Consider the following 26,204-nt stretch of genomic DNA (forward strand, 5'->3'; position numbering starts at 1 on the left):
GCTTATGCACTTATAAAAATGTCACATTAAAATCTGAAGAATGTTGTTTTGTTATAAAAATAATAACAAAACCACATTATTCAGATTCCAATTAGATCAACACTAACTCACAAAAATAACAACCCAATTTTTAGGTTTTATTTAATTCACCATTAGTATTCTTGGATTGGAGATAACTAAAAAATTATATTTGAAAAACAATGTCAGTATATGTTTTTAACTCTATCAAAAAAGTAATAATGATGATAAAACTAATTTCTAAGCCTTTTTATCATTCAGTGATTTATTAACATTAAAATTTAAATGCATTTTAAAGAAATAAATTGTAAATATTCCATTTTTTATTTCTTAAAACCTCTTTTAAAAGCTTTGTCTTTAAGAAGTATATCTATGGAAATTTCCTGTGTTAGTGCAACAAACATAATTATTTCACAGATTTACTTACTTGAAATTCTTGTAGGCGAGCTCTTTTACTTAGCAGGTCAGCTTGAGGTTTTGCATAGGAATTTACAAGTGGCTCCATTTCTGACAACCACTGAGAACACTTTGAATATTGTTCATCATACTCATTCCACTTTACAACTCCAACATCAAGTGAAATTTTAATTTCTGAAACATTTTCTTTTAGATTTTCATATTCTTCTTGCAATCTAGCCAATTCATCATCTATCATAAGTTTTTCTTCTTCATCTTCAACATTTGCTTTTGCAATTTCACCAAACCTTGCAGCTTGTCTCAACTTTTCAAGACCTTCCTCCAATTCAGACTGTAAAATCTGTTAACAATATTATTATATCATAAATCATTGGAAATCTGTGTATCTCTATAACACTGAAATTTGAAATACAAAAATAAGACTTGAAATATAGAAATAACTCAATTACAATTCAACAGCTTAATGGGTATAAGCACAATTAACTGGATATGCATCACAGTATTAATATTAATATACCTTACTTACTCATTCTATCTTCTACACACATATACGTACACATATACAGACATGCACGTACACACACACACTCATACAACATCATATATGCAAATTAATGTCTTAAAAGTAAAACAGTGCTATTTAAAAAAATTCTTATTTTTACTTTTGATTACGTTTTTGAAAATTTTTATATGTTCCATTCATTTCATGCATTTTGAATGATATTCAACCAATCATTCAGCCTATATGTATGTACATATGTATAAACAAAGATGGATTTACGTTGGCATGAAAGTCACAACTGTGAACAGCCTCTCATTCCAAAAGGCCTCCAATGAATTAATTTTAAAAATCAGTAAACCTTCCATGTATCTTAAGATAAAGGGCCTCCAAAAACTTGGATGAAATGGCATTCCCACTTCATAATTCCACCACCTTGTATATACATGTTACAGACAAAGTTATTAATAGATCATCATGCATAATCCTTAAGGTCATTGCAGATAATGACCAAGAATGTATAATTATTATACATATATACCACTTTAAGTATTACATATTTAACAAATAAAAGTAGAAAATGTTTAGTTAAAAAGGGAAAAAAACATATATTAATATTTTTTCATAATGAAAAGTAAGTAAAGAAATGAAAAATTCCTATCCTTTTACATGAAAATATGTAGATAATATTTATATATATACAGAGAAGTTAATTAATTGCATCAAATATAACTGTTAGCACAATAGAATATGTTTGTTAAAGAATGTCAGGCAAATGGCCCATATTTTTTACATATTACTAAAAAAAACCTGAAAGCATCCGAAGTCAGAATGTCCCTACAATGAAAATCATATCATTGCTATAATTATCAATGTTTTATAGCAGTAAAGAATGGTTAGGCTTAACTAATTTACAGGCATTAGCAATATGTAAAAATAAAGCTTAGATAAGCTTGTAAAAATGTTACTTCACAAGTTAAGAAAATGTTAAAAATTTATATTATTCAATTATTACTTGAGAAAATTTTAAATTTTGCAACAATATGCTAAATCCCTTTAATCTCAATGTGCATTTCAAACGGAGGTGGACTAGTCACTCTTGAATTGATTAAAATGGCAGTTTCACTTTACTGAGTGAACAGATGGGCTATTTGTCAAAATAAAAAGGTAGCTCTTTTAGAGTTCATCCATTCAGACTCTTGTTGGAAGTGTTCCAGGAAAGTTCGATTCCCATTTTAGAAGATACAAAATTTTTCTTTCCATGTTAAAGTGAGTTTAATTTTATCACTTCCCAATTATTTAAAAAATTGTTTATTCCTTAATTTTATTTTTAGTTCTATGTAGAACAGAGGTTTTATAGAATCCCTAAACTACAATAGAAAGAAATTAGTGCAGGGAATTGCCTGCTTGATTGAGTCAATTCTTCCAATTCCACTGCTCATTTGATTCTTTCTGTTCTTGTTTTCAATCTTGCACAGCACTTACTCACTCCCTATTCCCAATTTTATTCATCAAAATTATTGTTAGTGAATTTTGAAATTTGAGTTAAAACAAAGAATCGATTCACAGTGAATGAACAGTTCTGATCCCATAAAAGAGCAGTTTTATCCGCCTCTAATTTCAAATGCTAAGAGACATTATACATGTAGTGAAACTGTTAGATCTTCCAACTAAACATATGAACTTATGACAACTCCTGCAAAGATTTTCAGAAAAAAAGAGTACATGTAAAATCTATTAAACACCCATTATAATGTTTCATAACTTCTGAAATGTCACGACAACATTCATTATAATTTATACAAAAGGCAGCTTTCTGCAAGATTAATATTAAATTTTAAAACTGGTCAGAAGAATTACTGCAAAGTTTCACAACTGATCAAACACAATTACAATTCTCCAGTATTCAGTTTTGATACTTCAAAATAAATAAATACAGATTGCAATTAATAAATGTTATAAAAGTTATTTATTAAATACAAATAAGAATTCCAAAGGTACTCATCCTTTGATATCAACCCATAATTTTCAATAAAATAGCTTCTAAAGTTCAACTAAACATATTGGGTAAGATAACTCTTAAAGCTCCTAAGAAATATATTACATAACTATTGTTTTGAAAAGATAATCATAACAATTTACACTATGTATGTTATAAATAATCCTTCTGCTTACATGTCATCTTAATTGCATACTCTATTTCATGTGATATTAAAAAGTGTATCTTTCTCTAATCATGCTCATATATCTGCTGGTATTTCCAAGACTTATTCTAATAACACTGAAAAACTATATTAAAAAAAACTATATTAAAAACATACTGTAGACCAAATTCTGCATTATGCCAGTAAGTGTTACAAGTATCACAAAGTTATGGAACATTACACTATACTGTTTCTCTCTTACATGCAACAAAATAAAGGATTTTGATATTTTATCCTAATCCCAGAAAAGAATGTTACAGCATTTAAAGACACTTCAAGGGATAGCAGAAATGAAAAATTTCCCCAGTCCTCATACCTTCAGCTTCAAAAGCAAAAAAAGATGTGTTTCTTGCCTAGCTGCAGATAACATTGGAACTAACTGCAGATAACAGCCCCAACTATCATATTTATGCTTGTTGTGAGCTAAACTCAGTATAAGTGTATGGAATGACTTATAATTTGAGGATATTCAGAAGATCCTGCACAGATTATTCTTCCATTCAGTTAAACTGTGGAAAAGGTATGTGTCTATACTTGTGATTACTGTTACAATACAGTACTGTACCTATCTGAATTGCTTTATTTTACTAAGTTAAGGCCCATTCTCCCTTAGCATGTATTTTGAAATTTGAGCTTTTCTTTAAAAAAAATATTACATAAAATACGTACAATTCAAGCCAGGTATATGGAATCAGTAAACAGATTTAGTTTCCCACAGTTACGTTGGATGCAAGGTCTGAATATAACCACCTTTAACTTAAATTATTATTTATCAGTTAGTCAAATGATCATATGTAAGTGTACATTGTAGATTGTTGTGGATCCCAAGGAGTTCTTGTTGTGCATATTACATTAAGTGTTACATGTATGTGGCGACACACTACTTGCTTGTTGAATTGAAGTAAAGTAATCGTCAGTTCATGTTGGTTTGTAAAAAAGGATGTACTATGTGAGCATCTAGTAATGTCACTTACTTATTGAGCAAGTAATATTAACATGAATATAATATGGCGTAGTCATGTGGAGTAGTATTAAAACTAATTGCCAGGCAATCCCTTTGGTTGTTTTTCCTCTCAGTAAATGCAAGATGGAATTTTGTTGCCCAAAGCAAGGCCTAAGTTTTGACGGCAATGTGGCCGAAAACTGGCGCAGATTCAAGCAGCTGTTCCAGATTTATATGATAGCTTCAGGAAATGCTACAAAAGATTCAGATGTGAAAATTGATTTTTTTTTAAATGCCACTGGTGAGGAAGCAGTTGAAGTGTTAAACACACTAAATTTTTCAATAGGAGATCAGGGCAACTATGAAAAAGGTGCTTGAAAGGTTTGAAGCTTTCACAATGCCTAGAACAAATGTTGTAATGGAGAGATTTTTATTCAATAAAGAGAAAACAAAAAGAAGGGGAACTTTTTGATTGTTTCATGACTGACCTGAAAAAACTGGTAAAATCTTGCAAATTTGGTGAGCAGAGTGACTCTGTCTTACATGATCACATTGTCCTTGGAGTGTCAGATGCCAGTTTACAGGAGAGGTTGCTGCGAGAAAATATTACGAGTTTGAATAAAGCAATTGTGTTATGGAAAGCAGTTGAACTGAGCAAAGCTCATGCTCAAATGTTAAGAGAACACAGAGTTGACAGCATAACTAGAAGGAAAGTGAAGCAACATCAGGCAAGAGGAGCCAATGGAGCCATAGCAGTGAGGAAGCACAGAGGATGGCGTAATGACGCTTCAAATACTGAGAAGTTTTTGTGTAAAAAATGCAACAGACATCATGTCAGGGGCGTAGCTAGAGGGTGGCAAGGGGGCATCTGTTCCCGGGCGCCAAACTGATGTTACGACATTTTAGAATTAAATGTTTTCCATCCTTGGTAAGCAGTAGGGGGCACGAAATCTTCAGTTGTCCCTGGGCGCTGAAAACCCTAGCTACGACCAACTTAAGTACCACTTAGTTTTAAACCCAAGCTTAAATTAAAATTAAACAAACTAAAGAGAAAGGACATTATTGCAAAAGCTGATCAACCTTTGAACTGGGTTAGCAATCTAGTAATAATTGAAAAAGCTAATGGATCTTTAAATGCCTTGATCCTCAAGTGGCAGTGGTTACAGCTACATTCTAAAGTATTCAGGGAACTAAAAAATTTAATTTTCAATGACTCTGTATTAGGAATATTTGATAGCAGTAAACCTATCACTATACAGGCAGATAGTTCTAAAGATGGGTAAGGTTGCTGCTTATTGCAGAATGGGCAACCAATTGCTTTTCTGTCTAGAAGTTTAAATAATGAAAAAAAAAAAAAAAAAAAAAAACTATGCTCAAATAGAGAAAGAATTTCTTAGTATTTTATTTGCTGTTAATAAATTTCACTATTACATTTATGGTAAAGAGGTAGAAGTGCTTACTGATCATAAACCATTAGTTTCAATTATGAACAAATATATTGCTAATGTGTTGTCAAATAGATTGCAAAGGATAAAAATCAAGCTCTTAAAATACAACTTAATATTTGCCTGGCAAATATATGTATATTGAAGATTTACTGTCACGTTCCTTTATTGATACACACGCAAATGAAAACATGGATATGACAGAGATTGTTCACACACTAACAAAACAACTGCAAATGTCTGAAAGTAAGAAAAGGGAATTTCAGAAAGCTACATTAGAAGATGAAGGGTTAATGTAAGTGAAAGAATATTGGCAAAATGGATGGCCTTTGAGTGTTGATTAAGTTCTTAAAGAAGCAAGATCTTATTTTAAATTTAAAAATGAGTTGAGTGTTGAACAAGAATTAGTTTTTTTTTTTTTTTATAATCAAACTCTAGTACCTGTTGCATTAAGGACGTGTATGTTAACATTATTGCATGAAGCTCACTGTAGGGTTGAAAAATCAAAAGCTAGGGCTGGACAAGTACCGTAATTTCCGGAAGAAAGGCCGCATCAGAGTAAACATCGCACTAGAGAAAAATGGCGGGAAAAAAATTAAAATTACACAGAAACGCCGCATCAGCGTAAACGCCGCAATAGATTAAATTGCGCATGACATAATCGTGGGCCGTATCGTGGGCAAAAACTCAACCTAAGTCCTGATATATGACATACCAGTTAAGAAAAATGCATGAAATGAAACCATAACTCAAAAATAAATTAAAGGTAAGAAATGTGGAAAATATATTTACCTTCACGTATATACTTATATTTACCCACTAAAGAAGTCCATATTTGTAATACTCAGACTATATTATAAAAAATGTTGCAACAACGAAATATTAAATTTGGATGACAAAAGGAAATTTTAAATTTTACTTACGAATTACAGGAAACTATACATCATATGAAGCCATCAAAATCTGATTCTTCACTATCTGAATTAAAAAGATTTAGTAAATTCTGATCTAAGTCTTCCAGATCGTCGCATTCATCCTCTTGGTTTACAGTCTCTTTATCTAAGGATATAATTTCAGCTTCTTTGAACCCTGCTATCATTGACAATGTTTCTACCGATTTCCACGCACTTCCTGCCCACTTTGCAATTTCTTCATAAGATGCTCTACGCATTTTATTGCTTTTAGTTTACGTATGCAATCCTTCACTCATCCAACACTCCCACCGATTTCGGACTTCAGCTTTGAAGGATTTATTACCTGACAAATCTAACGGTTGTAAGATTTTTGTCAAACCACCAGGAATTATTGCTTCGGTCATAGACAATTTTTGACATCTGGTTTTCACTGACTCAAAGAAATGAGCACGCATGGAATCCATTATCAATAACCCCTTTGGTTGGAAAAAAGATCCCATACGACACTGCCAAACTTTTTGTAGCCACTCATGCATGATTGTTTCGCATATCTAGCCGTTCTCGTTTGCACAAATAATTACGTCATTAGGAAAATCTCCCTTCGGAATTATTTTTGCACCAGTTTCATCAACAGTTCTGTTTACAGGAGAGTCGAAAGCTAATGGCGCTTCATCCATATTTATTATCTGTGACCGAAGAAGTTTTTTTTCTGTCAATAATAGCTGTCACATATTTTAGAAAAGATGACTTTTTATCCTGCCAGTCCATTGGTAATTGTTGCCTGACTGTTGTTCTAGTACGCACAGAAATATTTTTTCTTTTCATAAATCTGCTACACCTCCTTTGAAATCATTTATATTCATTCGTTTCACTATAAATTTTGCTTGTAAGCGAATTTTTACAGTCGAAATTGCCATTCCCTTTCCTCGTTGCTCCTTTATCCAGTTTGCAAGGTCGTCCTCTAGATTTGGCCACCTTACAGTACCACTTCTTTTGGCTTGTTTCTGTTGTGGCATATTTTTAAGAAGTTCTTTTTCAGTTCTCCAACGTCGAATACATCTGTTGTCCACTTCAAACTCTCGATCTGCTGCTCGATTTCCAATTTGTTCAGCATGTGAAATTACATTAAGCTTAAAACTAGCAGTATAGCTTATGTGCCGTTTAGGGACATTTTCAAAAATTTTCCACTCCCTTCTTACTTAAAAATTATCCAACAAATACTTGTACCCAAACTGATGGGATCTGTATCTGGCAGAATGCCAAGAAAAATCCATTCATGCTGAAGGGGAAATATGTCAGAGTTCCTTATTGCGAGGCAGGTGGAGTCGTTATTGTCAACAGAGTTCGTTATTGCGAGGCAGGTGGAGTTTTCAAAGGCAGAGGCCCTTAAAAAAATTGCAGAAAAGGCAGGGGTGGGGAGAGGATGGGTCCTGGAGAGAGACTATTCAAACTGATGAGAATGTTGATTTGAAAGGGGAAGAATGTTATTGTTCTGAGATCTCATTTAGGGTGAAGTAGGTCTGTTCAAGGGAAAGAATGTAAATAAAATAAGGTTCGCAAAAAGCAACTGAGTGGTCTTTTGTGTGGGAACAGCACCAGTCTATGCACAATGACAAGGCCATCCAAACTCTGTACAATGACTATCATAGGAAATATTTTATTTTTAGTGCACCTAAACGCCGCATGGGTAGAAATGCTGCACCCGCTGAAAATTTAAGTTTTAAACACGTAAACGCCGTGGAGTTTCTTCCAGAAATTACGGTACTATTTTGGCCAGGAATCAACAGTGACATTAAGAATATGATTTCTAAATGCCTAACTTGTGATAAGCTCAGACCTCAAACAGTAAAAGAACCTCTTGTTTCTCATGAAATTCCTAGTTTACCTTATGAAAAGGTTAGTACTGATATTTGTGAGTATGGGGAAGAGGGGAAGTTATCTAGTAATTAAGCTGTTACTTAATTAAATAGATAGACATAATCCCTCTAAAAAAACAAAAGTGTAGTGGAAGTTACTAGTAAATTGAAATCAATATTTGCAACACATATAATACTCAAAACTTTAATTTGTGATAATGTACCATTTAATAGTTGGAAAATGAAGACTTTCGCAAAGGATTGGGGATTTTAAATAATCACTAGCAGTCCTCAATATCCTAAATCTAAAGGGTTTGCAAAAAAGTTGGTAGGTATAGCTAAGAGCTTATTTAGAAAAGCAGGACTGGAGAAATTAAATGAAGCTTTACTGGAATATAGAAATACTCCAATTTCAGGTAAAAATTTATCACTAAGTCAAATGCTATTCAGTAGAAATGTAAAAACATGAGTACCAGTTACACAAACAGAATTGAAACCAACTGTAAAAGATCAATATAGAGAAAAAATGGGGAGTAAGCAAAAACAGTCTAAAATCTATTACAATAAGTATGCAAGGGAAAGATCTGAATTTATTCCTGGGGAAAAGGTAATGTTGAGATGGAAAAATAAATGGGAGCCTGCCTACAGTTGTTTAAAAAAGCATTCAAATCCTAGATCATATTGGATTAGAACAAAAGGTAATAGGGTAATTAGACGGAATAAATTCCATTTAAAAAAACTAAAAATCAGAAGAATTTAGTGACATTACACTATTATGATCTATGTAATGAGAATGAGGAAAATATAAGTAGTGAACATCCAAAATACACGATGATGCTCGCCATCAAGATAATAGCAATAATATTAATTGTGATTGTGTATATAAAAACAGAAGTGGTCGTAATGCATATCAACCATCCAAATATGATAATTACATAATGCAGTGACTCCTATGACTCTCACAAAAGGGGGGAGATGTTACATGTATGTGGCAACACACTACTTGCTTGTTGAACTGAAGTGAAGTAATCATCAGTTCATGTTGGTTTGTAATAAACAATGGGCCACGTGAGCATGTAGTAATGTCACTTACTTATTGATAAAGTAATATTAACATGAATATAACACTCACTGTATTAATCCAGAACTTTCAGAAGACATATTACACAGCAAAATCGATGTGGACCCCAAGGAGTTCTTGTTGTGCATTTTACATTAAATGGTCTCATTATATTAATCCAGAACTTTCAGAAGACATATTACACAGCAAAATCGATCTTTATTTCAAGACTTCGAATATGCGTGTTTTTCCTCCTCGAACAGTAGGTCTCTCTGTCTACCTTGGGTTGCTGTATTTTTTTGGCACACACTCGGGGGCACAAAACCAAAGTTTATAATCGGAAAAATATCAGGGAACAACTTTAATCAAATACAGGCAAGTGTAATATTGATAACTAAGTCACTGTACTGATATTATTTTTTATGCAAATATGAGAAATAAATATTGCAAAAAAAAGTTTTTACTTTTTCTGACATATTCAACTCTCTTTTCACAATTTACTTTCATTTATGTCTTTATACATTATATGAAAGAAATTAATGTTTTAAAAAAAAAACAATAAATTTATAAAAAACTCATAAAAAGAAAATTTCATATACTGGCAGCTTTCAATCAAACAATTCCTGACAGTATAAAAAGTCACCTTGTAAACTGAATAAAGTAACAAATGTATGTTCTTTTGAATAATGCAATAATGATTAAATATGTCACTGTACTGAGATCTCATTAATATATTGCCTTTCTTCTTCCTTCCTTTCTCTCACTTTTAAAAAAAAGTACTTCCTTTTTGATGACTATCAATGAAATAGCATGATGTTTAATAATTTGTTCCTTTAGCAGCAAAAAATTACAAAGTACATGTTAGAAACTTGATATAATTGCCAAGAGTTGTTATATTATTTTTTATGTAACATTAAATAAATTAAACTACATTTTGAGGGCAGAAGTGTAATAAGCTACATATTGCTTTACCTTTATTTTATTAGTTTTGTCTCTCAAAACATCTCTGTCACCAGAAGGCATAGCACATTTACTGAGTTTTTCTCTTGATTGACTCAACCATTTGTTTACTTCAATGCATGAATCTACAAACTGCTGTATAACATCCATGACACCTTTTTGCTGATCTCTGAATCCCTAAAATTTTAGAAAATAGCCTTTGTATACAAAAAATAAGTGAATAATTAAATAAATTTTATTACAAAAGCAAAAACAAAACTGAATATAAGGACAACATACTGAAAAAATAATATATACATTTATTAGGTACCTCTAACTAAAAACATAACATTACCAGCTATAAAAATTTTTAATACTGGAATTGTAATATAAATTCAATTAAAAGCATATTAGCTTTTAAAATTTTCACTTCATAATGCATATATATCAATGTTTTTGAAAACTGCAACACCATGAAGGAATTATGCAAATTGAACTCAAATTACAGGATATGTAAAGTGAGGTAAGATATGCAAATGATTAGAATTACACAGTGATTGAACATTCATGGAATGAGAACCGGCAGTTAGTTCAATGCACATACCAAGCAATCACTGCCCGCATGCAGCGTAATGCCACAACAGTGATGTGCGTTTGGAAGAAATGAAGAAAAAGAAATGACAGAGGTGTTTGGTAACAAGGCGAAATCTTGGCATGATAGTGGGACATGCAATAGCACAATGGCACAGGATAACAGACACCTCATCTGCATTACTGTGATGGATTGTACAGCATCCTCTCATGTGTAGCATGGCGTTGGAGCACAGATACAGGTGTTCTCTTGTCTAGCTGCACAGTTTGTTGGCATCTGCTGCAGCACGAATTGCATGCAAGGATTCTTATACATAGGATTCACCTATCATTGAATCACAGATGCCTCTAAATTCAATGGACATGGCAACAGTGTGGCTTGCCCTGTGGCAACAAGTTTTTCCTCCGATGAATCTCACTACAATTTGGAGTACAATGATGGTCATTACCGTGAAAAACGTCTGTTCCCACAGTGTGTTATCCAGCATCATAATGCACAAATCCCTTGGATCATGACATGTGGAGCTATTTTTGATCCCATCTAATACAAATTGTGGGCTACTTCAACAGTGATCACTATATAAGGGAAGTTGTGAAACCAGAGGTCCTTCCCATTCTTTGATGTATTTCAGCAGGATAATGCCCATGTCTATGTTTCTCAGGCTGCACCACAAGCCTTCTTTAAGGCACAACAGGTTTTGCTTTTTCCATGGCGTGCTTATTCCCAGGATATGTTGCCCATTGAAATTGTGTAGGATTTCATTGGTTGGTGACTTGCTTGTATGGCAGGTAGTGCCCACATTAACATTAAACTTTCGTATCATATCAAAGCCATATGGAACACTATTCCCCAGGATTACATTCAGAACATGCATGATTCAATGCCATGACATGCACATGCTCTTATTGCTCAATGTAGCGGACACACAAGAATTGATTTCTGATGCTCGCTTCATTTTTTGTCTTGTAAATTTGATCATTTATTTGTACCACTATCGCTAATACGTGGAATAAATTTCATTCATTTCTGACAATTTGTTCATGGTGTTGCATTTTCACAAACAATAGTGTAGGAACATACTGTATTATGCTTACAAAAATATGAGCTTAGGCAGAAATTACATAAAAAAATTGTAAATAATATAAATAATTGTTAATTTCCATTTACTCTTTTGCTTGTGATTTTTTTATCCTATCACTGAAATGATATAAAATATATAACATGAGAGAAGAAAAACATGCCAAAGTAAAACATAAAATTAGGCAGACAACAGCCTTATGTTTGGGATAAATTTTAGTCAAGATTATATTGATTTTGAGGGCAAAGGGGTACAGATGCTTTTTCATCAAGAGAAAAGAGATCTGAAATGATACTTTGATACTTTGCTGCCATTAGCTAGAATTATTTTGTGCTTTTTCTAGCACCTCAAATAATCCTCGGGTGGGGTTACTACATGTATCAAACCTCAGGCAACTCGAAAAGTTGAAGATATAGTTTAATATTTTCATCTGATTCTCCAAAAGATTAATATTTGAGATATTAATCGGCAGGAATACTTGAGATATTACAGCAGGAAGATTTATAGGATGGGTGGAACTAGCCACCTGGGGAGTGAGATTCTATAATTTAAAAACAAAGACTTTTTCATGGTATTGACAAGCGATTTTTGTTCTAAGCCAAGACCTATAATCAAATGAGGAGAAATTAAAGTAGAATTAACAATTTTTAAATGAAGGTAATATAATTCATATTCAGTTTTAGAAAAATGTCTGAGCATGTTTCATATAATGTGACAAAGAAGGAATATTTTGAATTTATGCACGATTTTCAAAACGTGAACAGATTAAAGTGATCAGAAAAGATTACATTTGACTTGTATAAACTCGGGGATGACATTCTGCTGTTTGCAATTAAGCAAAAAGTGAAGACAGTTAAAGAAGTTTATATGATTAAGGCATAACTTGTAAAATCAGTTATTGCCTGTTAATGAAGAAACTAAGGAAAGCAATAAGCTACAAAACAACACTGTTGATGAAACAAAAAAATTAATAAAGAAATTTACACAAGAAAATATGGCAAAATGATTGAAGAGAAATATAAAAAGGTGGTAAGGTTTTCGCTCTCTTTCTCTCAAGATTCCCAATAAAATTGATCTTAACTCCATAAGTATACATTTTCTTTTAAACATTCTGTATAGTTATATCGCCAAGAAATTCTTTCCATAATTTTAATTAACCTTTCTCAAGTTTTAAATTCTATTTTAGCATAACCTGAAGATAATTTTTTTATAAACTTCCCTTAAAAAAGAATGTTTCGTCTTTGTCTTTTTTAGTCTGTACTGTCTTCTAGCAGCATTTGATTGCTTTTGCATGCAAGATGTTTCAGTCAACCACCAAGGAACATTGTGAAAATCACATCTTTTCAAAGAATTAAACTTTGCTTTGGGAAAAAAAAATGATCAAGTGTCGCAACTCTTGAATGGATAACTCCAATATAACAGGCTGAGTATAATTTTCAATGAAGTTTAAAATAATCATGCCTGCATTAGCATACAAATTATAAAAATACTTTCAGTTTTCATGTTGAAGAAATTTGTTTTTTCCAGAAGCATTCAAAGAATAGTTACCATTGAGAAATTTAATTTGAAAAGAAATCATTCTATGATCAGGTATGAATTATACTTGGGTATATGTCATTTCACAACATGCAACAAAAGTTCCTGTCTAATTATAAATCACATCAATATAACGGTTTCCTTGAGCCGCACAAAAGATAGTTCCATAGCTTAGCTTTTATTAATTAAAAAAAACTGCCACTGATTTTACAAGTTATGCCTTAATCATATAAACGCACGAAGAATTCACTCAATTTAATACCCCTGAGTCAATCACAGGACTAAACCAAACATCAGATTTACTGTTAGCATCCATGCACCAAATAAGGCAATTTAAGACTTTATTGAAATGATTTATTTTGCTCAGATTAGCACCAATATTAACAGAAGGCTGAAAATAATAAGACAAAAGAGTGAAATGAGATTCTTTAAAAAATAAGCAAGTGCCTGGTAAGAAAACATTAATAGTCAGCATGGTTAAATTGTAAATTAATTAGCAACTTCTTGAATTTCCTTACCTTATCATTTAAAAAAATTGGAAGAATTTATAATGGAAATCTGAATCAATTTACACTGAAAAGCAGTTAAATTCACTGATGGAATTCTAATTTCCACACACAAAAATTAATTTCTCTCTGTGTAACAAGGCTACTTTTTAACTAAGGTTAAGAAGAATTTCAACAAAAGTTAAATTAAAACTAGTTTTTTAAATGTAATTAGTATCAGTAAATAATAATAAAAATAAATATTGAAGAAGAATATTTATATTTGAAGAGTTTAGGCAACAGACAGAAATTTCTTCTAATATTCTATTTAGCTTTAATTGGCTACTACCTTCATTCTATCATGTCAAAATTACTGCATTTAAATTATATAGAAGGTAGTTTTCACTCAAGGCATAATATTACAGATTTTTGAATTACATTTTGATATTGCAAAAAGAAAATTTGTACACATATACAAGCTATTACTATTATCAAATTATTATAATTTCAAGTTTGCAAATTTTGCACTTGAATAGATTTATTAAAAATTTAAAAAAAATTGTAGCTGTAATATTTTTTAATGTAAAGTACAATATACTTATTGCTTTTATCTATGGGAGGGATGTTGCTGTGTCTTTGTCATTAATAAAGCAATACAAGACTCATTGAAACAAACATGCTTAAATCTGATATTACATTCAATCAATTTTAATACTTTTTTTAAAAAAGGAATGTGAGGTAGAAAATTTATTTTAGGAAATTACATGTGTGAGGTAGGAAATTACAGCGCATTTGGGTAGAAAATTTATTTTCTACCCAAATGCGCTGTGCAAAAAATTAGCATATAAATTCCCATAGGAAATATTAAACTAGGAATTTACTATGATTGAAGCAGTGGAAATCTAATACTATTGATCTGAAATGAAGAACATACTTTGGCCTCTTGCATAAGAGTATGGTATTTGTTCTGAATTTCTGGTGATATTCCTTGCTGTTGTAACTGTTCTGCTTTTGAATGAACAGATTCTATCATTGGTTCAAATGATTCTATGTCCTGCACAATGCTCTGTAGAAGGAAAAGATACATAAAATGACCAAGTCATAAAAGAATGAAACTGCAAAAAGGATAAATAGCTAAAGAATGTTTAATAAAAAAATTACATAATTTAGATATTTTTTTAGTTCTTATTTTCACATCACTGTAAAAAGTTAAAACGTTAAAACAAGGTTTTTCAAATGTATTTAAAAGCTATTATTGTATTATGTAACTTCACTCTTCAAAATTTCATGCAAAAAAGTTACATAAATCATATTACTACATTATAAATTTAAAATTATACTCTACTGTAAGAATCAAAATTTTATTTCAAATTTGTTTTAAAAAATTACTAGAAGTTTAAGAAAATCAAAGCTTGTGACAAGAAAATATTTAAATTAATAAGAATTTTTCAAAGCTAAAGAACTCTTTAAACATGAGAAACATTAAATAAGCCAAACATATTTATACATATATAAGTGTTTAAAATTACTTTCTCAGTTTTCTAACATAATTTCCCTTGATTTCAGAGGAGTTAATGTAACAAACACATTATCCTGATCTTATGTAGCATATAATCAATAAGCAAAGGCCAATTTTCATCCTAAAAATGAATCTCACAATCTTCTCAGCAGATTTCTGGGTTCTGAATTTTAGAAGGACAAGGAGATCCACAGTTTCCTCTCCATCATGCCCTCTTTTTCAATTTCTGCGCCACAGGGAGCTACTCGCCATGGCCATTTCACCGTTAGGATGTTTTGACGTCAATATATATTCTTTACATGACTGTATTATATTCTGTGTAATTTTAAAATCTATAATATAACTTCTGTTATATCAGAGGTTATTAGTTCTCTTTGATACTGACATAATTTTCTAACTAACTATGTGTAATTTACATCTCATATTTGTAAACACATAAGCCTAAACCTTAAAATGAAAGTCAAACTGAGAGCCATCAGTAAAAATATGCAGCCATTGAATAGGTGAATATCTATTCATTACAAGTTTTCAAAGGCAGTAGTTTTTTCTGATTCTCACCCAGCCATTCAATTAATTAGCTCTATTGAACACTCAATAACACCTGAAATTTTGCAATGTCAAGAATTCCTGACAATTCTCACTTTAAAGGGGAAACAAATTATTCTACAGTGGGTGCCTGGCCATTGTGACCTTTGGGTCAATGAGCAAGCTGATTATTGCAAAACGAGGTGCAAGCTTACTAAAACATCCTAATACAGCCATTTCGTATTGGAGGATTAAATTGCTTTTAAAATGTTGATTTACGTCTAATACTTTACAAGATCTTCAGACTCGTACACCATTTAAAAGTTGGAGAATGATATGCCTTTCTCTTATTCCCGATAGTCCAAGACGCAATGCAGTTTCGGCTTTCTGTCTGTCTACAAGACATGATTGCCTTGCCGCCCACCTGCACTGCATAGGCATTTCAAGCGATCCTATTTACCCACTTTGTAACTCTGGAGAAGAAATGGACAGGGACCACCTACTTCGATGTGAGAATCTTTGTGGTCTTACAAAAGAGTAGAGATACTGGGAGGCAAGAACGCTCCTTAGGGAATGACTTCCATCTTTTTGTTCTTAGTTCTATTGTTTGCAAGATTTTAGTTCTTTGTAACTTTTTGCCTAGCCATTGGAAATAAATATAAAAAAATGTAAACAATTATGTATATTATAAGCAACCTTTATTATGCATACAAAAGTTAACAGAATTATTAAATTAAATAATTTTAAGACAAGTATAATACAGCAAGATATAATACAGTCATGCAAAGAAAAATATATCTTGACAGCAAAATGTCCCGACAGCTAACCGGCCACGGTGAAATAGCAACAGCGAAACGTCCTAGACCCAAGCTTCTTCCTTTTTAATGTTAATACTCTAGATACTCATCTAGCCAGAACGACATCCATATCTTTTATATCATCATATAACATTCAGGTTCCCCTCCCTGCTTATTCAATACTAAGCCCATTTTCAAAGCAAAGTTGCTTGTCTTCCATTACATATTCCTTGAATTTCACAGATATTTCTTTATTTTGGCATCCGCACTACAGCCTGGACTGGGATCATCTTCATTTGATGCTCTTTACTGCCTAAACATGGCAGCCTACTTTCTCAAGTGGAACAGGAAAATACTACATCACTACAAACTGCAACAAGGATTCATGAATATTCAGTAATATGTGCTATGCATTCGTTTGTCAAAAACTTATTTATCAAATGATAATTGATATTTGAAATATTAACAGACATTACTGACTAAGAATATTGTTTTGAATTTTTGTATATATGTAAATGATTTTAGTAAAATTATATGTGAAATTGCAGTATTTTATTTGTATTATATAAAAGAAGTGAAGCTTTGATGGAAAAGTAAGAATATCAGGGCAAATCTATTTAACATTGAGTAAATGGCTATCTTACTAAATTGGTGAGATATGGCCAAGCTGGCTAAAATTTCGGTAACTAATTTTTGTCGCCAAACTTGGCGAAAAATCACTAAACTTGGCAACCATTTAGCAACATTTGGGTCCGGCCCCTGTATAACTGTAAGGCCCATATCACACAGCATTTGTTTCACATGAAGAACTATTTTGGACAATTTTTCTTCCTGGTTTACTATTGAAAGAAAGACAGGTGATTTTCCCCTTCCTTTCGGAAAAAAATTGCGAGCTGTCCGTTTTCAACCAATCAACAATCAGCTTGTTTGTAATGGAGAACCAGTTTCCCCTGTGTTAACCGCAACATGATCTGTGGTATTGGCTGTTGTGACAAAGCAGAAAAATTGTTCCAAACAGTTGTTCTTCTGAAAAAAAAAAAAAGAAAAAAAAGAAAAAAAAAACGGATGTGTGATAGCAGCCTAATGGGTATTGTAATTGAACAACTGTAACTGATTCAACTGAAACTGTACCTGGCCCTTAGATGTAATTTTAACTATATGTGCCTTCTAGTAATTTCGAGAAATGGAATTTACTACAAATTTTCTGGCAGCCAAATGAAAGTTATATAAGACCAGAGACAGCTTTTACTCTCAGTTATTGTTTAGTTCACCATTAGCTCAGTGTATCCTATCATCAGTTCTGTGTGCATTCAGTCTATTACAAACCAGTATACACGCAACAATATTTAACAGCCCTCTGAAAAAGCAAATAACAACACTTGCGGCATGCATTTTCTATTCATTTTTCTAAGGGCTGATGCATCCATTTAGCTACATTTGTCATCTCCTCAATATTACATTATACTTAGAACTTACTGAATGAACCTCATATGCGAGTACAATAACATAATAAATCTACAAGCATTGTACAACAAAAGTTTCCAGTTTCACTCACATTGGCTTTCCGTAGCCTAGCACGTCTCTGATTAATATTTTCCTTGGTAGCAGGAGGCAAGTTCATTGACTTAACTTCCTTTAACTTTTGGTCATGTTCTTCAAGCCACTGGATAAGTTTTGCTTCAGAAGATGTAAAATCAGCCCACTGAAGTAATGCAGTTTCCAAAGCAATCTGTAAATTAATGAGAAGAGAAAACAATAGTATATAAAAATGCTATCTACAAATTAATAATAGAACAAAAAGTATATAGATATAGAGAAAACATTTTTATGTGAAAAATTTATAACAACATAATATGAAAAAATGATTACAAAAACGTTTATTCCAGAACCATGAAATCTCCTATTCAAAAGTTATTTCTTATTGCAGCATTATAAATACTAGTAGATACAGCTACATGTATCAAAATTATATAATTTTTATAATAAAAGTAAACATCATGTTTCATCACATCATACAATAGGCCAAAACCAAGAGAAAAATTTCAAAAATAGATTTAGATGAGAATTTTAACCTACAAGAATTACATGAAATAAAGATTTTCAGAATGAAACTGATGTCTTTCCAGTAATTTGCAAGGACCTCTTTCCTCACTGCATCTCCAAAATCTTCCTCGTTGCTTTCATTTAATATAAAGGTTTGAAAAATATGCAAAAAATTGATGACATCACTTATGATGGTGAAAGATGAATACAATTTAACATGCATTCATAATACATATTGCACAGCAATTTAAAATCCAATACTGGCATAGTAGCATTTTGCTTCTTTTCAGAATACACAATTTTCTTTATATACATTGTAATGCAAACTTTGACTCTCACTGAGAGTAAAAAAAGAATTTGTGAACTTTTTAAATACATTTATGCCCTTATATTTTTCATCAATGAAATGTGAAAGCAATTTATATTTTTTAAAATCAAGTTTAAGTACAGAAGTAATTATCATACTTTAATTTCAGATATGCTTAGTAGCAAACGATCCCATTGTGACTGTAGTTCATGAATTTCAGATGCAATAATATCCTTTCCTCCTTGATTAGAAGTGCGAGCAACTTTCTCAGATGCAGCAATTGCAGACTGTACCAGAGCTAAACCACTTTCTTGTTTCTTCATAACTGACTGTAAACAAACAAAAAGTAATAAAAAAATTAAAACATATGTCTATATTTAAACAGAAAATCTGTATGGCAGACAAAAAAATATACAAAGCTAATATTACTAAAAACAATATCTCTAAAATCTTTCTAATTTAAGTCATAAAATTTATTTCAATTTTGTTAAAAAATTGTATTATAAGATTGTAATTGTATTAAATTGTATATAGATTTAATTTTCAGTTTAGGTCATGATGGAGTTATATCATTCAAGAAATGTATTTACACTTAATTAAACTTCAGAAATCTCTTGAGCAGTTGGGAATCTGATACAGTTTAAAATTTCTATTATGTAACAATCCTTATTCAATTCAGCTTTAATAATTCTTATACAGTATTAAAAAGTTTCTTGCAATCTAAAATCCTCCAATATTCTAAGCAAATGTCTACAGATTCATTAACAAAAAATTAAAATTTAGCATTTGGGAATGGGAATCAGAGTTTACATAGCAGTTTAACAATGATCAGTTTTGATATATCAAAATCTGACATTCTTAAATACATTAAATTTAACTTAACAGGCTTACAAAACACTTATTTGAATTAATTTTTTAAGTATTTGTAAATATGCACATGAAAGAAAATGAATGGTTGAAAATATCTGATCTAATATTTCAATCACAGTAAATACCAAATCCGTACAATGAATAATTAAATACTGTGTTTACTTATTTATCTCCTCTTTGTGATTCTTCTTTTAGAATTTTCAGTGCACAATTTAGAAACCTTTGATTTATTCACTTCACCATCCCTTCTCCCAAGAATGAATAGTTTCTGAAATTTCTAAGATTAGTACTCTTGCACATACATTTCAAAAAATTCATTCAATACTCGAAGCCTTGGACAAAGCCATTAATATCCATCCCATACAAATATGAAATTACAGGAGACAGCATATGGTAAATTCGGACAGGGTAAAAATAGTCTTGTTCTATAAGTGCATTAGATGATAAATGAATAATAGTAAAACAGCATATTCCATATAATATGTATTCCATAGTATGAGTAAATAACACTTCAGTCTTCTTGTTTATGTGGTTAAGAACTTTGAGCAATTTTGAAATCAAATATTTGAATTAAGAAGAGTAATATTTGTGAATACTTAATTTTCAGTTAAGTCAATGCATTTTTGAATTTTTTATTAAATCATGGTATATAAGGATACTTACATTATAAAAATTTTATTTAAAATTTTAAAATATTCTGGAATAAATGTTCCCAAACCCACAATAAGAACATAATGAAGTTGACCAAATCTAATTAAATATTTGAGGAAATACATAATTAATTAGCATTGTCAAATTCAAAAAGAAGAGCTTTCTACAGACCTAAAACTTGAAAGAATCCAGAAATTGTTCATTAAATGTTAAATTATTTAACATCATAAAATGCAGAATAACTAATATTAATAATATAAAATTGCTCAAAGACAAAAACTAACTATGTTAATACATCTATTCAAATACTCTTTTTAATCATAAATATTTCCCCTTCTCTTTCTTCAAAATCTATTCATTTTCATCTCTTATTTTAGGCTGTGAAATTAATTGAAAAATCTGGGAAAATTGCAAGAGTTGATGATGATGTGACTTATTTGACAGTAACTTTAGAGCAAGTCCACAAATTTTATTATGGCAATAAGTACAGGAATGTATCTGTCATTGGCATGAGTGTTGGGTAATTTGGAGGTGACAGTTTGACTTTGCCCAGCTCTGCCCCAATTTTGAAAGAGAATTCCCCAGGAGATGGATCCATAGGTATTCTATCCCACTTTCCCAGCCCCCAAAGCTGTCAACAACACTTTTAGCCCACCATGTATTTAGCTACTATGCACTTACAGACTGTGTCACAGAGATACTATACACATACAGACATCCAAACTTTCTCTGCGACTCATCTAGGCCCAATGACATGGCAGTTAGCATCAAATATGGTAGATAATAAGCTTTAAAAAATATCCTGACATATTCAATGGGCCCCCACAGACACACTAAATTTCCCGTAGATCATCATCAATTATTAACTTCTCAATATAACTTAGTAGTCTTTCTTAGTGACTTACCAGGAAAAAAATTTGGGGCACTGAATGTACTATAGTACAAAATAGAAACGTGAACATACAATATCCAGAATGATTTAATAATCAGACAAAGGACCAAGGCATTTGGTTGCGGAGTACCTTTGTAAATTAATTACAACTACTTCCATATCATAATTAAGAAGAATGAATTAAATAAGAATCAGTATTAGCTAAATAGTAAAGAAAGAGAACCATTATGGGTTTAACACGGCTGAATAAGATATTTTAATACTCGGAATTCCCAGAAAAACATTGCTCCCCCCTCCCCCAACCTTAGAAATTTTTTGTGAAAAGGGAGAAAGAATTCTGAGAGTAGCATATGCTTAATGCTTGATTTATACCTTCTAGATATCATACAACCTTTACGCCCACTACACAAATTATTTTTTATTATTTTTTGCTTTCATCACCACACAACTATCAACTCAGGGCAGCTTTAAAAATATTCAAACAGTCTAAACAATTTTTGTTTGATATTTGAAACAAAAAAGTCTAAAACAATTTTTGTTTTAACCACTTGCTTGATTATCCCGAGTTATCTTGGGTTCATATATATTGCAGTTAATTATTATCCCGAGAAATCTCAGGCGAAGCAGAATTTGTTAGTACGATTTCTTTTATCGCGGTTTTACTCGGTCTGGAGAAAATGAAAGGAAATATTTAGCTTTGATTGGCAGTTTGCCAAATTTTGTTGGTTGCGCGGTTCTTTTGGAGGGACTGGTCGCGTGTTTCCCTATTGTATAGTATACGTTGGCTTGTGGATTAGTAATGTATAAAGAAAGATGCATGCATTGGCAAAAAATAACAATGGCGATGATGGAAGATATAGAAAGCGATGATTTTTCAGATAGTGATTATGAAAAGGTTGGGGAAAAAATTTAAAAAAAAAAAAAATCAAATCCAACGAGACAGTGTACTCTGTGCTCCCGTGAAAGAGATTCCAGCGATAAGCCAGTAAGAAAAGAGACCAGATACAAGTGTAGAACGTCAGGTACCACTCTGTGCTGTCCCTTGTTTCAAAAACTATCATACAAAGATTAATATTTAACTTTTTTCCGTTTGCCTGAGATAACTCGGGATAGTAAACTAATATTAAAAATAATTGCTTTTACACCTTCAAAAAATTAAAAATTCAACTTTAAACCTACATATTTTGATTTTTTTCATTTTGTTGTATTTAATAATAAAATAAAAAAATGTGATGATTTTTTGCAATTTTTTTCAAAAACATTTGTAAGGGAAGTGGTTAAATATCAACTAAGTACCAGCAGCAGTACTGCAGCTATGATCTAATTTTGGGAGGTGCTGTGAATTTTATTTAAAATCGATGTTTTTGTAACTGTATTCTATCTGCACACTGAAACTTCAGTTTCAGAGGTTCAGCTCCCCCCCCCCCCACCGAAACATGAGCTGGCATTGCTTAGCGAGGAGTACAAACTTAAGCCAACTGCATTTGAATTGTTAAATGTGTTGAAAAGGAGAAATTTAACAGAAATTTATAAAAATTTATTTTTTAAATAATATTCATAGGCCAATTAGTGCTGTTTGAATTAAGAATAACTAATTAGTTGTTCTAATAAGCCTTAATGGCACTTTTCCCCTTATGTACCAGCCACAGATTTTGGTGTATGGCAGGTGATAATCTATTGGCCATCATCTGCCACACAATGCGTGTGTTTGCCAACTGTAAACTATTCCTATAACTAGAAACTGTGTGCAGTTAAAAAATGCAACAAAATACAAGCCAGATGCATTATGGGAAGTTACTGCTTAAGTATATGTAGGAAGTTACTTCACTGGCAATCAGATAAGCTTGACGTAAATATAATAAATAACAAAACTAATATAATTCAGGCTTAATTTCCTCAACGAGTGATAGAAGCAAGACAAATTTTAGTGGAACAACATGTCTTTAGTTGCTAGTCTCATGATATATTGCTAACAGTGTACAGAGGATGCTCGCTAAGGTGTATGAAGATAACAAGGTATTTGAAGTGTTTGGATATTGCAAGCAAAAAGCAAAATTTTGCATTAATGTAATGTGTGAAGAAATATTCAGAAAAAGTAAGAAATGAAGATGATATAACAGAAATATTCCATTGTGAAGACAATGTGCCAATAATCAATCAACTAACAGACAGTGAAATATGTAGTATGATTTTAAATCCAGAAAGTATTGCTACTGATAAAAAAGAAGGTGACTAAAAGTCATTTAGAATAAAAAAAATAATAATAATAAAATCAGTTGGAAGTTTAATGGGAATTCTCAACATGGTAATTACAGAACTTTATAACTGACAAGAAATTATGTCTATCTACAAAATTAAAAAAAAAAAAAAAAAAAAAAAAAGTATTAGCATAAAAATGAAACAACTTACATTGAAAAAAATGTTTAGCACAGCAAAAAAAAAAACATTTTTGTGTATGTATGTGTGTGTGTGTGTGTGCTTATCTATATAAATTTTGACTAGAATTCAGATCATAAATACTTCTTATTTTTCTAAAATTCGGAATCACCAAAGCACTGATTAGTTCAGATCTTGGACTTTGCACTGTGTAAAATTATCTGAAATTAGTATATAAAAATGCAGATCAATATCAAGTTTTAAAATATCAATCATAGAATTAGGTATTTTCCAGAGAATTTAAATATTCCTGAAAAAAACTGTCCACAGAGATAAAATATAAATATAACATCACACAACAACTAAGTGATAATTATTACATGTTTAATTTATTAATGTAATTATTATAAATTACTTCTAATGTCATGTATTATTTACCTTGGTATGGAATAATCTTGTGCTTATGTAAATTGTGCATGCATTTATTTTACTCTGAATTACCATTATTTATTGTTATTTTAGTTCAATTTTCAAGTCAACTGTTATTATAAGTATAATTACAGTATTGATATTTTAAAGGCAAAAAATCAGAAATTCTCAAAATATTAATATCTCACAGAATTCAGATATTTATATTAAGAAAAAATTGTTTTATATTAACACATATTATTTTTATATTGCTTTGATTTGACATCCTTTGATACTTTAGTTTTAGTAATATTATCATACACAATTTAAACTGAAACAGCAAAAGCCCTTTCAGACAAATACTTTCAAATCCTATTCTGCTATGGCACAACATGATGTAAAATTCTCGTTAAGTTATCATCAGATTTGTTAAACAAATTCTGTTAAAATAATCACATAATGAGCTGAAATACCTGAACTGCTTCAAGCTGCCTTTCCAGATCCTCTCTATTTCCTTCTGATTTTCCTATTTCTTTTAATTTATGGTTCAGTGCATCAATCCATTTCATACTTTCATCATATTTTCCTTTATATTGTGTATGCAATTCATAGTTGTGATTAGCTTTGTCATGAACATCCTAGAAAATTAAATAATTTGCCACTTAAATGAAGCACTTTTGAAATTTAACAGTCAAAAGCTTAATAACCTTCTGTGGATGCATTACTAAAACAATGGATTATAAACTAAAAATAAAAAATAAAACATTTATTTTTTTTCAATAGTAAGTTTTTAAAATACAGACACATACCTTAGCTAAGTTAAGTATGACCTGAAAGCGAGAATTAACAACAGTAAGTTGATTTCTTATATAAGTATCCAAATGAGATGTGAGCAGCCCTTGAGCTAATACTGTTAACTTCTCAACAGATTCTTTTCCTTTTTCCAGCTCTTCTAGCAAACCCTATAAAAAGACAAAATTAATTCAAATACAATAGATATAATTAAGTATTTAAAAATGTCATGCATACTAAATATTAAAAAGGAGAAAATAAATTTTAGCCTGTGGTTTAGATTAGCTACTCTCAAATGAGATGTTTGGTTATTTGAATACAGCAAAGTACATGAGGGCTATCTGGTTGAAGGAAGAGATGTCTTCATGAAGAAGTTTCTGAAGGAAACCAGCTCATATCAATATTACACATGGAGAAAAGCATGAAAACATCCATGCAGCTAGCCCATTTGTCAAGATTTGATCCCAAGTCAAATTACAGATGTTTAGTGGTCTTAACCACTCAGTCATTGATTGGTTTAAAATGCACAGATTGCATAAAGTTTAATCAATGCCTCAATATATATATATATATATATTTAATTAAGGCACAGGTGTACATTTACAGTTTTATTAACAAAAGTAACATTGTTTACTTCTTATGGTATTAATGTAATGCAAAATATCTTGAGAAAATTCATTAATTTATTTTAGACTATTTAAGCAAAGGTAATTCAAAGAAAGTTACCTTATTTCTTAATAAATGCACTAAATTCACCATAAAAATTTTGTAGTTTTCAAAAATTACACTTTTACTCAATTAAGAAGGTTATGGAAATTTTCACCTGATCAAAAACTGTTTCCAGTGAAAATAAATTGGAAAAACCTTACCTAGACTAAAGGAAACAAATATAAAAAGACTCTTTTAGACATCTGGTAGCAACTATTTATCTTTTGCTCTGAAATTATGTAAATGAAAATTTGCTCATTTAAATAATATTTAGATATTTTTCTATTTCTGTAAATAAGTAATATCTTTTTTTTTTTTACCATGTACCAT

At 31.1% G+C, this 26,204-nt stretch overlaps 1 protein-coding gene across 7 annotated transcripts in view; it reads right to left on the reverse strand.

Moving 5' to 3' along the window:
- Msp300 (Muscle-specific protein 300 kDa) overlaps nucleotides 1-26,204 on the reverse strand; it is a 513,656-nt gene that overhangs the window by 188,729 nt on the left and 298,723 nt on the right. For all 7 annotated transcript variants that reach the window (XM_085806588.1, XM_085806589.1, XM_085806592.1 and 4 more), the window contains 7 exons: nucleotides 25,184-25,336; nucleotides 24,848-25,012; nucleotides 19,336-19,506; nucleotides 18,383-18,556; nucleotides 14,921-15,052; nucleotides 10,329-10,493; nucleotides 446-775 (listed from right to left, as the gene is read on the reverse strand). In XM_085806588.1, the coding sequence (XP_085662714.1) occupies nucleotides 446-775; nucleotides 10,329-10,493; nucleotides 14,921-15,052; nucleotides 18,383-18,556; nucleotides 19,336-19,506; nucleotides 24,848-25,012; nucleotides 25,184-25,336 (1,290 nt within the window). The remainder of the gene's footprint in view (nucleotides 1-445; nucleotides 776-10,328; nucleotides 10,494-14,920; nucleotides 15,053-18,382; nucleotides 18,557-19,335; nucleotides 19,507-24,847; nucleotides 25,013-25,183; nucleotides 25,337-26,204) is intronic.

This window comes from Stegodyphus dumicola, chromosome 12 (genome assembly GCF_044657685.1).
Source record: "Stegodyphus dumicola isolate Sdum_Otavi_A_Nest chromosome 12, ASM4465768v1".
Classification (NCBI taxonomy): Eukaryota; Metazoa; Arthropoda; class Arachnida; order Araneae; family Eresidae; genus Stegodyphus; species Stegodyphus dumicola.